General features: G+C 58.1%; 1 protein-coding gene across 1 annotated transcript; it reads right to left on the reverse strand.

The window, feature by feature from the left end:
* Window positions 1-2,462: 2,462 nt before the first annotated feature.
* CCND1 (cyclin D1) lies at window positions 2,463-13,463 on the reverse strand. Its single transcript, XM_075545239.1, has 5 exons — window positions 13,047-13,463; window positions 11,320-11,535; window positions 10,589-10,748; window positions 7,165-7,313; window positions 2,463-5,664 (listed from the first exon to the last, which is right to left on the reverse strand). Exons 1-5 carry the CDS (start codon window positions 13,242-13,244, stop codon window positions 5,497-5,499), a joined length of 891 nt encoding a protein of 296 aa, XP_075401354.1. The 5' UTR covers window positions 13,245-13,463; the 3' UTR covers window positions 2,463-5,496.
* Window positions 13,464-15,940: the final 2,477 nt, after the last annotated feature.

The following is a 15,940-nucleotide window of genomic DNA, read 5'->3' on the forward strand; positions in this document are numbered from 1 at the left end:
AAAACATTTGCTTTCTATTTGAGCCCTTGGCATCAGCTCCTCGTTTTTCCCTTCCCTCCCTGCTTCCCACTCCCTCATGAACCTTAATAATTTATAATTAGTACTTTGTCATATCTTACACTGTCCAACGTCTCCTTTCACCCACTTTTCTGTTGTCCATCTCCCAGGGAGGAGGTTATATGTAGATCTTTGTAATCAGTTCCCTCTTTCTCCCCAACCTTCGCTCCACCCTCCCAGTATCGCCACCCTCACCACTGGTCCCCAGGAGCTCATCTGTCCTGGATTCCATGTTTCCAGTTCCTATCTGTACCAGTGTACATCCTCTGGTCTAGCAGGATTTGTAATGTAGAATTGGGATCATGATAGTGGGGTGGGGGTAGGAAACATTCAAGAACTAGAGGAAAGCTGTATGTTTCATCGTTGCTACACTGCACCCTGACTGGCTCGTCTCCTCCCCATGACCCTTCTGTAAGGGGATGTCCAGTTGCTTACAGATGGACTTTGGCACATCCCCAATATGCACTCTCATTCACAATGATTTGATTTTTTTGTTCTTTGATGCCTGATACCTGATCCTTTCAACACCTCATGATCACACAGGCTGGTGTGCTTCTTCCATGTGGGCTTTGTTGCTTCTGAGCTAGATGGCTGCTTATTCACCTTCAAGCCTTTAAGACCCCAGATGCTATATCTTTTGATAGCTGGGCACCATCAGCTTTCTTCACCACATTTGCTTATGCACCTGCTTTGTCTTCAGCGATCATGTTGGAAAGGTGAGCATCATGGAATGCCAGTTTAATAGAACAAAGTATTCTTGCATTGAGGGAGTACTTGAGTGGAGGCCCAGTGTCCATTTACGACCTTAATATTAAACTTATAAATATATGCACATAGATCTATTTCCCCATCATCATATATATATTTTCATATGCACATGCCTGTACTTAGACCTCTATAAATGAATGCCCTTTGCCTCCTAGTTCTTTCCTCTATTTCCTTTGACTTTCCTCTTGTCCCACTATCATGCTCAGCCTTTATTTGGGTTTCAGTAATTCCTCTCAGTTACATTACCCTTGATCAAACCCTACCAGGCCTCCTACACCCTCCTCACCACTGATTTTGGATCACTTGTTCCCTTGTTCCTGGGTTTGTTAATATCACTTCCTTACCCCCCCCCCCACCTCCTCCCGAAACCATTGGTCCCGTTGTTTCCTCCTCCAGATTGTTTATCCCGCCTGTTATCTAGATAGACCTGCAGAGATAATAATAAGCACAAAAACAAGACAGAGCAAAACAACAACAAAAAACAAAAGACAACAAAAAGAAAAGCCTGTAAATAGTTCAAGGTCTGTTTGTTGACCTTTAGGAGTGTTTTCTGATGGGGTGCCACGCCCTGGCCCTATGTCTATTTTTGGTATTCCCTCGGGACATCCTTGCTCTGCTCCCCTTGCTGTTCTGTTGCACACCTTTAGCGTTTTCCTTGGTGTGGTGCAACTCCCACACTGTGTCTCCAGTGTTGTCCCTGTAGGGCTGTGGGTCAGTGAGATTTGTCGTGTCTCATAGTGGGGCTGGCCATATGGTCCTCTCTGTGCATTGGCTGCTCTGAGCAGGGATATCATCCTCAGGGCTTGGTGGGCCAGGATGTGCTCCACTCTCTCTTCCTCCCCCTTCATTTGCTCCCATGTGCTCTGATCAGACATGTCCCTCTCCCTGGCCTGTAGTTTCAGTGCTGTCCTCGGAAGTGGATTCTTCTGGGGGAGGGCCAGCTGTCCACGTAGTTGGGATTGGGGTCGGCCCCTCTTTCTTTATTTTTAAATTGAATTAGAATCTTTTCCCAACCATTTTATCAGGAGCTAATCCAGACAGCCCACCACTCTTGCAACATTGTATGAGTAAATCACTGCCCCAACGTTAGTCCCAAGACATTGTGTTCCTTCCTGGACACCTTGGCATCAGCCCCCTTTACCTCCCCTGCAGGGACATTTTCATTAAAATCCCTTTCTGCAGAAACTCGACACACTGTTTCTCGAGGTCTTTTGGTGTCCCCTGGGGTGGGGTCTAGAGATGGAGGGTATCATGGGACAGAACCCCAGGATTGCCATCCAGCCCCCACCCGCCTGCAAGTCACCCTCACACTGTAGGGTCTCACAGCTCAGGTGAACAAGCCAGAGCCAAGGTTGGGGGTTGCGGGACGCCTCTGCCAGAGTTGGGGGCTGTGTGCTGCTTGGTGGGTAGTGGGCTCAGCAGGCAGGCCACATCTCCCAGTCCAGGGAGGTCCCAGCAGCCCCCTCCCACCCCTCAGCCAGGGGACACTGGGCAGTGCCCGGGGACTTTTTGGTGTCAAACTGGGTGAGAGGGAACTGGTGGCTTCGGGGACAGTGAACATTGTGCGTGCTGTGTACAGGATGGGGACCCCTGCCAGCCTCCCCCACTCCCCAAGGTAACAAGAGGCCAGTGCACAGTGGGGCTTTACCAAATTTTATTTCTAGAAATTTTCCATGTTCTGTCCTTTGCTTTCCCGCAAGGTGCCGGTTACATGACCACGGAAGGAAGGAAGCAGCCGCCCCGCGACAGAGACGCCCAGACCCTCCCAGACACGGAGTCCCTCGGGGTCTGTTCGGCTGAGAGAAGTCACAGCTGGGGGGTTCTGAGGTAAAGCGTAAGCAGTGTTCCTGGAGCAGGTGGGGGTGCAGCCAGGGGTCGGGGGTCGGGCAGGGTCCCGGCCTCGCGGGCCCTGGGGCATGGCACCCACCAATTTGGCATGGGGGCTCCCTTCTCCAGACGGACGGACAGACGGCGGTCAGCTGGCTTCATCGGGATTCGGAGTCTCCTTCATGAGCATCTGTCGTGCTGGGACCAATGAGGAGGCCCTAGTGCACCCAACAGACCAGACAGGAGCCCCCAGCCCGACCCCAGAAGTCCCTCGAGACACAGAGCAGCCTCGAGCAACCGCTGCAGCCGGCAGGAAGGACCCGCCGCGACGCTCAACCCCGGTCCGATGAACAGTCAGAAGGACAGGTGCGTGGGGGGCGGGGACAGGGGCTTGGCTGGCCCAGGAGGCCCTTGCTCGTCCCCACCTGGCCTCCACCTGGCTAAGTGAAGCATGAGGTACTGTGAACAGGAACCTCTCTCTCTCTCTCTTTTTGGGCTTGAGCAGTAATCACATATTGATCACATTAAAAAAAAACTACCAAAAATTAATAACAAAGAGGCATCTGTGATACAATTTTCTATGAGAAAATTAAAACCCTAGCACACGGCAGTCTATGACATTGTAAAACCAGACAACTGATCCTTGAATAGCAGCAAAACAACGTGGGCACACAGAGAAGCAGTGGGTTTGTTGCAGACCCACCCGCGCTGGGGGCACTGGGAGGCACTCCGTAGCAGCGCAGGGAGGAGGCATGGCCACACGCGGCCACCACCCACAGGGCGGCCCACCTAACTTCCTCCATCTGAGCCTCAGCCTGGGCAATCCTGCCCCCTCCCTCTGCAGGGACCACAAGGTAGGGCTGTCAAGATGGGCATATTGTCCACGGACACTCAACTTCTCCTGGACACCAGGTCGGGGGCGGGGGGGGGGGGCGCAAGGGCACTCGCCCTAAGCTATGCCAGTCCCCCCACCCAACCCATATACCTCTCTTGAGCCACCAATTTGAGAAAGCTACGGCAGACCGGCAAAATCGACACCTGTGTATCCTTTCTGTTTCTCCATCCTGGGAAAGAAGCGGTTTCCAGAACCGGCCCGATGTCTGCCCCGCCTGAGGCAGCCTCACGCCCACGCACCTGTGTGTCTTAAGCCGAGGGGCGATTGCAGCGCTGTAAATCATACTGGCCCGAGAGCGCCCTCTGCAATAAATAGTCTTTTTTGTCTCCCCCCACCCACCCTGCACCTTCACGATAAAGTATCTCTTTTAGTGTTTAAAAGCCGTCAGCGTCTGAAGAGCATCTGAAAAGGATGTGGTTTCAAGGTCACCCTGTCGGGGCTCCACCCTCCAAACACCATTCAACAACAAGGACCTCAACCTTCATCTTTTCTATGGACGAGGCACGGGCGCAGCTCAGCCTGGCAATGGGAGGCTGCAGCCCGATGCCCCCCCTCCCCTCTCTCTCTCCCCCTCAATCTCCATCTCTCTCTCTCTCTCTCTCTCTCTCTCTCTCTCTCTCTCTCTCTCTCTCTCTCTCTCTCTCTCTCGACCATAGCCTTCCAAAGTATCCCCCTTCCACCATCCTCACCCTCCTGACAAGCACTTCCTCCCCGATCCTGTTTGCACGAAAGTATTTCCAAACCCATCCACTCACTAAACGTATTTCCAAACCAATCCACTAAAAAGAAAGGCAGAGAGAAAAAACGGCCGCCTTCCCTCGGCGCCTCCCGCACATGAAAGCCCACAGCTGTGCCTACAACTACGGGGCCGAAAGTGCTCTGACGTGGGCAGGGTGCAGACGAGCAGGGAGGGAGAGAGGGAACACAGGACCAGACAAACCGAAAACAACCACCCAACCCTCCTCCCCCCAAAAAAGAAAAAAAAAAGTATTGGCTCTGGATCATTAATGTGGCTGCGAGCAGGCAGAAGGCCTTCTGTCAGGCGGCGGCGAGAAACACCAAACCAAACAAAAAATAACCCCAAACCAGCGGTTGTGTCTTCAAGAGGCGAGCTACAAAAATAGGAAGATTATAAAAATAGAATATATTATGTCACGATTTTGTCTTCGCCGTATGTATGGGAGGGCGGGCCCCAGGATGGAGGTGAGGTGTGGTTCCGTGCCTACCTAGGAACTAAGATACGAACGTGTACGAATGCCCGTAAAGTGACTACATGCGAGCGGACGCCGGAGGGCTGAGACTGTCTTGTTCGGAGAGGCGAGAGGATGAAGGGTCGCCTACCTGCAGCTAAGCTCTCTTCTACCTAACGACGGCCAGCGGGCCTCCCTCGGATTTTTGTTTTTTAAAGGCCCCCCCCTTCCTTTACAGGCTTTCCCCATTTGTCTTTATTTTTTCAACGTGTGAAGAATCTAACCTCACCCTCCCTGTATGCAATTCCTGTGCGTCACTAATGCCTATTCTTACAACGCAGACACACAAACCCATGAATATAAAAACTAGTTGATTACCGGGGTGTAAAATCTATCCTGGGGACACGAACCCCCTCCCCAGAAGCAGGGTTATGCAAATAGCTACATTCTCCCCACCCCCCTCCCGCCCTCGCTTTCTCTCTCTCTCTCTCTTTTTAAAAGGCAGTGGTGGGGGATATATATTTTTTCCTTCTCCTTCTTTGTCTTAAGTAAGTCATAGATGCAAGGAGAAAAACCATAAGGCTGAGTTGGGGGCTCGACTTAAAAAAAAAGAGAGAGAGACGGAAGTTTCCTTCTGGCAGCGGAATGTTCTGGAAGGCGCCGTGCCGTCAGGGAGCACGGTGCCTCGTCCCTGGTGGGGTGCTGGCCGCTGCCCAGCTTGTCCCCGGGGTGGCAGTGGGTGGGGTCCGCCCCGTGCCCTCAAATGTTCACGTCTCGCACGTCGGTGGGAGTGCAGGACAGGTCCACCTCCTCCTCCTCTTCCTCCTCCTCTTCCGAAACCTTGGGGTCCATGCCCTGCTGCTGGGCCTGACGCAGGCTGGACTCCAGCAGGGATTCGATCTGCTCCTGGCAGGCCCGGAGGCAGTCCTGCGAGAGGGAGACAGGGGACAGTGGTCTCAGAGAGGTCCAGGAGGATCCTCTCCCGTTCCCCCAAATCCAGTATAGCCCGCCCATCACCCCAGTGCCTCACTGCCAGCTCTCCAGGCCTGGCAACGCCACCCAGGTCCCCAAGTCTCCATATGCCCCCATGCTAGCACCGAGACGCACAAGGTCTGTAGTGTGACCCCATTGGGCACTCTGCGGAAGAAACATGTAAGGGTTTACAGTCTTGGGAAGCCCAGAGCAACTCTGCCTTGTCTGTAGGGTCCCTCCCAGGCCCAATCGACTGGGTGGAGTGAGCTTGGCTTTGGTGCTTGGACTCTTTATAGAAGCCCACCGACGGGCCTGGCTCCTGTGGGTGGGTTCGAACTGCTGACCTAGCCTTGACAGCTGAGTGCTTAGCCTCTACCCCATCAGGCCTTCTGCCAGTGGAATCCCAGTTTATCACCCCGCCCACCCCCCAACTCCCACCCTGCCCCCCCCACACGCTCATGATTGGAGGTGCCCAGGGGCAGTGCAGCAGTTCCCACAACTGCCTGCAGGTGGAGCCCTGTGTGTGCCTGTTTGCATTGTGAGTGTAGACTGTGGGTGTGAGTGTGTGTTAGAGGGAGAATGTACTGTTTTCCACTGTGGGTGTGAAGGTTTCTGAAGAGTGTGTGTATAGTGTGTGTACGAAGATTTCTCTCTGTGTGTGTGTATACTATGTGTATGAAGGTTTCCCTGTGTTGTGTAGGGGTGAAGGTTCATGTGTGTGTGTGTGTGTGTGAGAGAGAGAGAGAGGTCTTGTGGATATGGTGCATGTGTGAAGGTTTCCTGTGTGCGTGCATGTGGGTGTGTGGAAAGTGTGTGTGTGAAGGCTCTCCCTGAAGGTGTGGACTGTGTGTGAGGTAAGAGAGAAGGTCTCAGTTGTGGGTGTGTATCAGTGTGAGGGTGTAAAGGTTTTCCCCACCAGCGTGGTGCTGTCCCGGTCCGTGGGGACCAAGACCCTAAAGGCAGCCCCCCCCCCTGACTAACACAGGTCACTCACACACTGCCAGTGGCCACCACTGACCTGCCACCTCTAGGGTCTAATTTGGTCCCCCGCCACAAACCCCGGTGCTGATTGTCATTGTAATTCCTCGTCTGAGAGGAGAAAAGGCCAGGAGAAGGACAATGGCTGTGTCCAGGCAGCACGGGTGTCCTGGGGTCAGCAGGCGCCACCTCCCAGAGGGGCCGACCCACACCACTGGGGCATGGCTCATTGTCAGGGGGCCTCTGAGGACACCGCTCTGTGGGCACATTCTCACCCAGACAAAGCCCGCGGGGGCCCCCACTGATCAGCCCAGCTTCCCGAGGGCCACGTGAGAATAGCCCATGACCATCCCAGGCACATGGTGGTATTGGCTGGGCTCTTGTGGCCCGTGATGGTTCCCCTCTGGCCACGTCCACACCAGCTCCTGTCACCAGCGTCCTCACAGGCCCAGTGCCCCAGCCCCGCTCTCCACTCACCGGATCGCACTTGATGACTTTGGACAGGAAGTGAGTGAGGCCATGGTAGGACAGAAGGCTGCTGGCACTGCCCAGGTGCAGACCCTGCACTGCGGCCACCACGCTCCCCGCTGCCACCATGGAGGGCGGGTTTGAAATGAACTTCACGTCTGCAGCAGGGAGAGAGAGAGGGTTGGGGGTGGAGGTGGGAGGCGGTGAGCCAGGGGGTTGGTGCAGAGGCTCCTCCCCAAGTAGATGCCACTTGGCAGAGCCTCTGGGCACGGGGCTTCTGTGGACCGTGGGTACCCTTCCCCCCAGCCTTCCGGAAACAAGGGAAAATCTGGGGACGTACATGAGGCCAACCACAGACGTTGCTCCTCCGATTCTCCACCTTTCGGGGCTACCTCAACCCATGCTACCCCCAAGTCTGCCTGTCAGGGTAGCACTGGGGCCACAGCTGGGTTTTTGGTAGTTAGCCAGTCCTTTCTTCGGAGGCACCCCTGGGTGTGTAGCTGACCCAAACTTTGGCTCTAAGTTGATGCCACCCAAGCAGCAGGGTGTAAGGCGTGCTCACAAAGCCAGAGCCCCCTGCCCCCAGCAGGAATAGCCCCTCTTGGCACACACCCTCTCCCTTCCAAGGCAAGATGCCAGCCCTACGCCTTCTCCTTTGCTAGGGAGGTCGTGACGTGACAAATGGGCTTTCCGGGCCTCAGGTCACGAACCCACTGCCCTCCAGTCGATTCTGACTACTAGCGACCTCACAGGGCAAGGGCAGAGGGGTTTCGAGGCTGTCAATCCTCAGGAGAGCAGACTGCCTCATCTTGCTCCCTCAGAGTGGATGGCGGGTTTGAACTGCTGACCTTGCAGTTTGCAGCCCAAACGCCTGACCCACAGCACCACCAGGGCCACAGACACTCCTGGATTCAGGGTGCCGGGGGCGCTGCACTCCGTCACCATGCACTACACAGTCCAGGAATGGACAGGCCAGGGTCCCAGCCAGCAAGGAGGCTCCACTGTGGTCCCAGCTCCCCTGTACCCCAGAGCTCGCCCTGTCCCCGCTGCCCCCCTTGGGGATCCCGGGCGCACAGGCTCTACAGGAGACAAACTCAGGGCAGGACAAAGGCCCTGCTGTGGTCCCACAGGCCTCACTGCCTGCTCTGCGTCCCCTCTGCCAAGGCTGTGAGGCAGGCCTGGGCTTCCTTCTGAGACACTGCAGCCAGCCGGCCCCCTGCCCACATGTGGCCCTGGGACTCACAGAGCCCCAGGCTCACCGCTCCCTACACTAGGGACTGGTGGAACAGCAGCTGGACCATCCCGTCCAAGGACCAGTGGCAAGGCAGGGTGCCACTAAGCTTCTACACACTCCCTCCACACCAGACACGCCAGGGGCTTGCCTGCACAGTGCCTCGCCACCTCTCCCTGGCCACCCACCTCTGGCCAGCAGCATCTCTGTCAGCTTCCCCTTGCCTCATCTCGTGCCCTTCAGGTGAGCTGGACGGAGCCGAACAGGCACAAAGGGCATTGGTCCCTCAGGATCTTGGCATGCCTCCCCACTCCACCCCGCTGAGAACAGCTTGTTCCAGAGTGGGCACTTCCGGAGAAGGGCCAGCAAGAAAGGCAGCCCCCGGGCAGAGGGCCAAGCAGGCTCCTGGGTGCTGAGCAAGGCCTCCCTAGCATGGCCGCCACCTCAGTAAAGGGGCAGAGAGCAGAGCTCCACAACCCCTACACCTCCACCCCAGAGCTGGTGGTGGGGATGGGGTGCAACAGGTGGACACAAAGCAGCTCGGGTACATGTTCCTGTACAGCCTCAGAGGAGTCCTGGTGGCGGAGTTATTTACCCTGGGCTGCTAATTGCAAGGCCAGCAGTTTGAAACTACCAGCTGTCTCTTGGAAGAAAGAAGAGGCTTTCTACTCCCATACTCCTATAGACAGTGGCAATCTTGGAATCTCACAGGTAGTTTCTATTTGTCCCTAGAAGGGGGCTATGAACCGGAATTGATTTGATGGCAGTGAGGAGTGTCTTGTTTTGGGGGGTGGGGTGGGAGGGATTGTCTGAAGGTGCCCTGGTAGTGCTGTGAGTTGAGTGTTGAACTAACGGCGGTGTTATGAGTTCAAGTCCACTAGTTGCTCCAATGCTGGCTGCTCCTGAAAAACCTGGGAGCTTTGGAACACAGACTCTATGATAGACACAGTGGGTTACGGAGTTGGGCTGCTAGCCCCCCTCCCCCAGGTCAGCAGTTCAAAACCACCAGCAACTCTGTGGGCGAAAGATGAGGCTTTCTGTTTCCAGTCTCAAAACTCCACAGGGACCATTCTGCCCTGCCCTACAGGGTCGCTATGAGTCAGAATTGGCTTGGTGACAGTGGGTTTTGGTTATACCTTGCTCGATTTCTAAAAAGCCCCGTCCCCACTGGCTGCCTTGGGGGTCTTTTCCCACCCGGGGTGACCCCACGTTTCCTGTAGGATCTTTTGGAAGGGGATCACCAGGCCTTTCTTCCGAGGCACCTTCACCAAACAGGTTGTGTGTCTGCGGCCACCTACTGGCACCTCCCAAGCAAGGGCTGGCGATTGGGAGGGGGGGGGCAAGGGTTGTCCCGGGTGAGGAGGGCACTGCCCTCCAGGGTGTCTGTCTTTGGCTCCCTCCTCCATATGCTCCCCCTGTCAAGCCAGATCACTCCTTCCCAGCTCCGGTCTTAGCAAGAAGGTTCAGGAACCCCTCAGTTAGTAGGGCGGCACCAGACAGCGGCAGGAGAGCATCATGCAGGGCTGGGGAGGGGGCTTCATCCCTTCAGGGGAGGTGGGGTAGACCCTTATGCCTGGTGTCCTTCAGGCCCTGAATGAGCTCCCACACCTGTGGGCTGGCCTTGCCTGCAGAGCCTCTTGCGGTCCCCCCTTGACATGCTCACAGGCAGGGCTGACCGGCGAGGGGCAGGGCTAGGAGGACAGGGGGCCAGAGCCCAGAGTCCCTCCTGGCCAGGCAGGGCTGAGTATGTCCCCCAGGCAGCTGCCCCTACACATGCTTGGGCCCTGCTGTCATACAGAGCCTGGTGCCTCTGTAGATGCCCTGTCAGAGGGACTGGCCCAGGAGAGGCTGGGAGCCCCCATCCCACATGAGGACACAGGAAGATGGGGAGGGGAGGTAGGGGGAGATGGGGAGGAGCGGGTCTGCTGCCAGAGTAAACTACTTCCAGTCTGTCCTGTGACCCTCCCCTGCCAGCCCTAGTGAACGCACTTGGGGCCACATGCAGTTGCGGTTGTGTGACCCCAGCAGAGAGCACCCCTTCTTCTGGCTAACGCCCCCTCCTTGCGAGCTCAAGCAAGGCATCACGGGGGTGGGGTTGGGGTGGAGGGTGGGGAGGTAGAGGGCTGGGGTCCTGCCCTGGGTGGGGGAAACTGAAGCCCATAGAAGGGCTGCCCCTCCTCCCACCTGCGGAGCCCCGCCTACCTGTGGCACAGAGGGCCACGAAGGTCTGTGCGTGTTTGCGCACGATCTGCTTATTCTCGGGCGCCAGGGGCATCTTGAAGAGGAAATGCTGGATGAAATCGTGGGGGGTCATGGCCGCCAGGTTCCACTTGAGCTTGTTCACCAGCACCAGCTCCATTTGCTTCAGGGAAGGCAAGGCAGAGAGAGAAGAGGAAGCACATACAGTCAGTCCTGGGGGTCTGGGGTACGGGGTGGGGGTGGGGCGTACGGCGTGTGGAGGGGTCCAGACAACCGGCGATGACCCCTGATCCCAACAGGGAAGTGAGAAGTCCCAGCGCTCATTCTCAGGCAGCCCCGGGCTGGCGAGCTGAGACAAAAAGACCGCCCACCATCTGGACCAAAGGTCCTTCTTAAGGAGCGCGGAGGGCTGCGCTCGCCGCCCCCGTCGCCAGAGGGCGCGCGCCACCCACTTTTCGCCCGTGCTCTGGGGCGCAAATGTGGTCGAAAGTGGAATCGCGGGCGGCTGGCTTGGAGAGACCAGGGCGGGGGTGGGGCGCGGTGCGCGCACGACCGGGATAACGGCTTCCTTATATTCCCAGGGAGACCCCGCGAGCTGTGTGGTCACCTGTCCTCGGGGTCAGGACTTGGAAGTGGCTGGCGGGTGGCTACCCCCACCCCACCCCCACCGCTTCCCAACCCTTTCCCTTCTCCCGTCCCCCACCCCCCCACCCCCCGCCAGGGTCCCCGGTTACCAGCAGCTCATCGGGCCGGATGGAGTTGTCCGTGTAGATGCACAGCTTCTCCGCCGTCAGGGGGATGGTCTCCTTCATCTTGGAGGCCACGAACATGCAGGTGGCCCCCAGCAGCTGCAGGCGACTCTTCTTCACTGGCTCCAGCGACAGGAAGCGGTCCAGATAGTTCACGGCTAGCGGGAACACTTCCTCTTCGCATTTCTGCTCTTCGCAGACCTGGGGGAGCGTGGGGGAGGGCGTGACCATTGCAGCCCAGCCGCGAAGGACCCCGCCCTGCGCCCCCGCACAGCCACCCCGAGCGCGGGGAGACACTGGGCAGTGGCTGGCAGGAGCCTCCGATGACGCGTCCCCACCCCCGGGCTCCTCCAGCACCCGCTCAGCCCCGAAACTGAAAGGGAAAGTCCCGCGCTGCTGGCACGGTGGGGGCGGGCGCGGGCACCACGGGTGGCGACGCAGAGGGGGGGGGGGCTCTGGCCCATCGGGGGGTCTCGGAGGAGGGGTACGGTTGGCCCTGGGCCCGCACCCAATGGGACGCGAGGACCGCCACGGGGCTGGGCGCCTAGCTCGCCGCCTCTGCGAGACACCAAGGTGGCGTCCGAGGCCGCCGCGGTACATTTCCCCAGACGTCATTTTTTCAAAAAATATTTAAAAATACTAAAAAAATAAGTGGGCGAATAAAAAACCACTGAAAACGACCCTCGGGCGGCCCTTGATCTAGACTGAGGTTCGGGAGTTGGCTGCAAGCTCCAGGGAGCGCCCCAGGCTTTCAAATTCGAGGCACCCCTTCCTCTGGGGCTAGCGCGCCGCTTCACACTCGCAAGGGCACCTCACCACACTTTCAGAAATTATTTAAAAATAATCGCGGGCCCCCCAGGTGCCCACTGCGGGTCTGAATATGTACCCTGGGCACCCGGCTAGCGCCGGGCAGGCACCCCAAGCCAAACCCCTGGCAGAGTGGGGCCAATTCCTAGGGTCTTTGGGGCCACGCGACCTTGCAGATCGGCGTGCTCCTCAGGCCAGCCCGATCGCGCGGGGGGGGGGGCGCGCCCCTGGATTCTCTGCTTGAACAAAAGGCACCCCCCTTCCTTAGTGGGGTCCCCCCAGAAATGCCCACACCCCGTTCCCGCACCCCTCCCGCTGGCTCCTGGCGGCCGCGCGGCCCCTCACAGCAGCCCCAGCGCCTCATAGGCAGCTCCCCGCCCCCCCCAATTATTAATAAACGCGTTTGCTTTGCAATAAATAGCAAAGATGGCGCATAATACTGGCACCAGTGGCCCTAGCATACGTGTCCACGGACATTAATTTAAAAATCAAATCGATACTCCTTCCCCCCCTCCCGCCCCCGGGCTGACGCTCCCGGCCGAGGCGGCCAGGAGAAGGGACGCAGCGAGGCACCCGCGCAGGCAAGAGCTGAGCGGTGGCGGCCCGGCGGGGCCAGCAAAGGCGCCCAGCCTGCAACCCTGCACCTTCCAGCTCTTCCGAAGCGCTTCCCCGAAGAAGACAACTCCAGGAGACATGGGAGGAAAGGGGAATGACTTCAGGCGCCCCACCCCCATTTCTTCCTGGTTAATAAAATACCCCAGTCTCGATTTCTTTGGAAAAGCCGGGTTCTCAGAACCCCCTTGGGGAACTACAAAGTTGGGACTAGGGAAAAGAGAGCGAGAGGCATCTGGGCTTGGGCAACAAGTCGCAAGCTTGTCGCCAAAGGGCTGCCAGGCGCCACGCACCTCCAACATCCAGGTGGCCACGATCTTGCGCATGGACGGCACGATCTCCTTCTGCACGCACTTGAAGTAGGACACGGAGGGCGCGCAGGTCTCCTCGGCCTTGAGCATGGCCTGCAGCACCCGGTCGTTGAGAAGGTTGGCATCGGGGTACGCGCGGCGGATGGCCTCCACCTCACAGCACAAGAGCTGGTGCTCCATGATAGGGGCTCGACTGGGTGGCCGGGAAGACAAGCTGCTGGGCTCAGCTCGGTCGGCGCGCTCCGCCTCGCTCCTCCCGCGGCCCGGCGCTCCCTCGCCCTCGTCTGCCCCTGCAAGCGCGCGCGGCCGCTGCTGCTCGCTGCTACTGCGCCCACAGCCCTCTGGAGGCTCCAGAACTTTGCAACTTCAACAAAACTCCCCGCCGTCCTCGTGACGTTACTGTTGTTAAGCAGAGATCAAAGCTGGGCAGAGAATGGGAGCAGGGCGGGGGGTGGGGGTAGGGGGTGGGGCGGGGCGGGCGCAGGGGGAGGGGGCGCGGGCCGAGCGCCCGGAGCTGCCAGCGCCAGAGCCATCCTGGAGGTGCCGCGCCGGCCCCGCCGCCCAGTGGCCCCCCAGACTTGGTCTCATAGATAATGCAAATCGCCCCGCTGCGGCCTTGCTCCCTGTGGGGGAAAGAGGGGTTCGGGGGCGCTCGTTCTCTTAGTGGGATTCCCCAGGGTCGCAGAGAGGACTCTGTAGAGGGGGGCAACGAGGAGGGCGGGCAGGCCACACGCAGACCCGGGGACCTCCTGGACCAGAAAGCCGCCGGGGTCCGGCGACACCTCATATCTGAGCCAGGAGAGTGGGCACATTCCCGGGAATACCACGAGGGCACCACGGCGCAGGGGCAGCCACGGGATTAGAGCTGCTGCCTCTTCATTCTTTTTCGTGAACACGTGTAAATCCAGGAACTGCTGCGGCGGCGGCACGCGGAGCAAAGCCCAGGACCTCGGAGCCACCTTCATTCCCGCCCGCGGGTGGATGGGTGGGTTGGGGGGTCGTCGTTGAAAATGCTCGAAGGGGTAACCCTAAGCATTCAAGGGACCGTCAGCCCAGCACGGAGGCTCGTTTGAAAAAAAATAAAATAAAAAATAAATCCCCGAAAATTCCAGCAACAGCCCAAGATGGTGGCCAACGAGTCCTGTTTTGCTGGCCTGGCGGGGGTGGGGAGTGGGGGAAGTGGGGGGTGGCAGCGTCCGCGGGCTGCCCAAGGACCTTGCAAGTCCAACCTTGCTGGGGGGGGTGTTCCCCAAGTGCCCCTCTCCTCCCCCCCCCCCACTCACCCCTATCCGGGGCCGTTTCAACAGCGGCAAAATCCCCTGGAAATGCGACGTTATGCACGGAACCGAGGACTCCTCTGTCCTGCCTTACTTTGAAATTAAAACAGAAATGGAAACGTGGGTCGATTTTTGGAGTGCACGACCACAAATTGATTTCGCTCAGAGTTTGAAAGTCCCTTCATCTTCCGAATTTACCCTGGGGCTGAGAATGTGAGTGCCAAGGGGCAAGAGAGATAGGCGTCTTGACGCATGACTTCGGACAAAATCCTTCGTGGGCCGAGGATCGGGTCCCCAATAGTAACTTAAACTTTTAAGGGACACAAGATACCCATGTACATAATGTAGGTGGGCGTGTATATATATGTATATAGTGCTTTTTCTAAATGGAGACGGTCATTTTTGTGTTCGTTTTTTAAAGACTTGTTTTGCCCCATCTTGACATTTTAAAACAGGTTTTCTAAGACCAGTCCCAAATCTAGAAAATTATCCACTTATGTTCCGAGTATGGCTCAGCCCCCTAAAACGTGTCACCGAATCCCCTAAGAGAAGGCGCAGAAGCAGCGGACTTTCGGAAAAACCCTAATGTTGGCACGGACGCCTGCGGTGTGAAAACGCCCCCTCCCCTGGCAGTGGGGAGTCCTCCCATGGCCCATCCCCCCTCCAGAATGAGGGTGGCTAATATCCCGGGTCTGGAAGGGTCAATGGCCCCGCAGCGTGGGTGAACAGGTAACATGTGCCCACCGCATTGCCCCCTCCCCGGGCACCCAGGTCCCCGCCGGTCGTGGGCACGGCTCAGACTCTGCAGCGTCAGCCCGTGCACGAGGGCGGCCAGGCGGCTTTTCATTCATAAAATCCTGACCGGGCAGCCGCCGGAGGTTCGCCCACACCCGCGGCTCAGTCTCCAGGGTCCAGGGGCTCGGGTCCCCGCGTGCGCCTGGCCTGGGCCGAGGCGGGAGCCACCGGCGACAGCTAGGGGCAGCGGAGTATAAAAAAAGATCGCCCACTCTGGTCATTTGGGCTCCCGGGCCGGGAGGGAGCTGCCCCCCCACCGCGGGAAAGAGAGGAAACTGGAATTAGCATGAACCAATAGAGGCGCGGCGCTGTTACTAGGCGGGCCAGGCAGATCTCGACTAGGAACTTCGTTGATTTCTTCGCTCAGGGACGGGCGCAAAAGTGCAAGCCCGGCCGGCGGGCGTGCAGAGCCGTCCAGGAACCAGTGGGGGAGGCGCAGGAATTTGGGGCCCCACAGGGAGCGCCTGCCGCCCAGCCCCCACCGGAGAGCCCAGCCTGGCGGCCCCCAATCCCAGGGAGAACCCATACCCCGTGTCCTTAAGGGGGATCGCTGCAAGCACTGCAGGAAGCGTGTTTTGATTCTGATTTTTTTTTTAATTGCAACTTTTTCAGAACTTTTCTGTTGTTGGTTTCGCTCGGCGCGGTCTTTGTCAGACCCACCACGCCGCAGACGCTGCGGGCTCCGAGCTCATTGGAAGAGCTTGCGCTGGTTTCTGGGGGCCCTTCGGAGACAAAGAGCCAGTGGCCCAAACCGGAGGCAAACCACGTTGGTTTGAAAGAAGCCAAAGTGACTGAAGCCCCCTC

This window comes from Tenrec ecaudatus, chromosome 4, assembly GCF_050624435.1.
Source record: "Tenrec ecaudatus isolate mTenEca1 chromosome 4, mTenEca1.hap1, whole genome shotgun sequence".
Classification (NCBI taxonomy): Eukaryota; Metazoa; Chordata; class Mammalia; order Afrosoricida; family Tenrecidae; genus Tenrec; species Tenrec ecaudatus.

Coding starts and splice junctions, on each gene's coding strand:
- CCND1 (XM_075545239.1), bottom strand. CDS start 13,244: ATGGAGCACCAGCTCTTGTGCTGTGAGGTGGAGGCCATCCGCCGCGCG. Junction 11,536..13,046: donor TGGCCACCTGGATGTTGGAG/GTGCGTGGCGCC, acceptor ACGCTCCCCCAG/GTCTGCGAAGAGCAGAAATG. Junction 5,665..7,164: donor AAGTCATCAAGTGCGATCCG/GTGAGTGGAGAG, acceptor TCCCTCTCGCAG/GACTGCCTCCGGGCCTGCCA.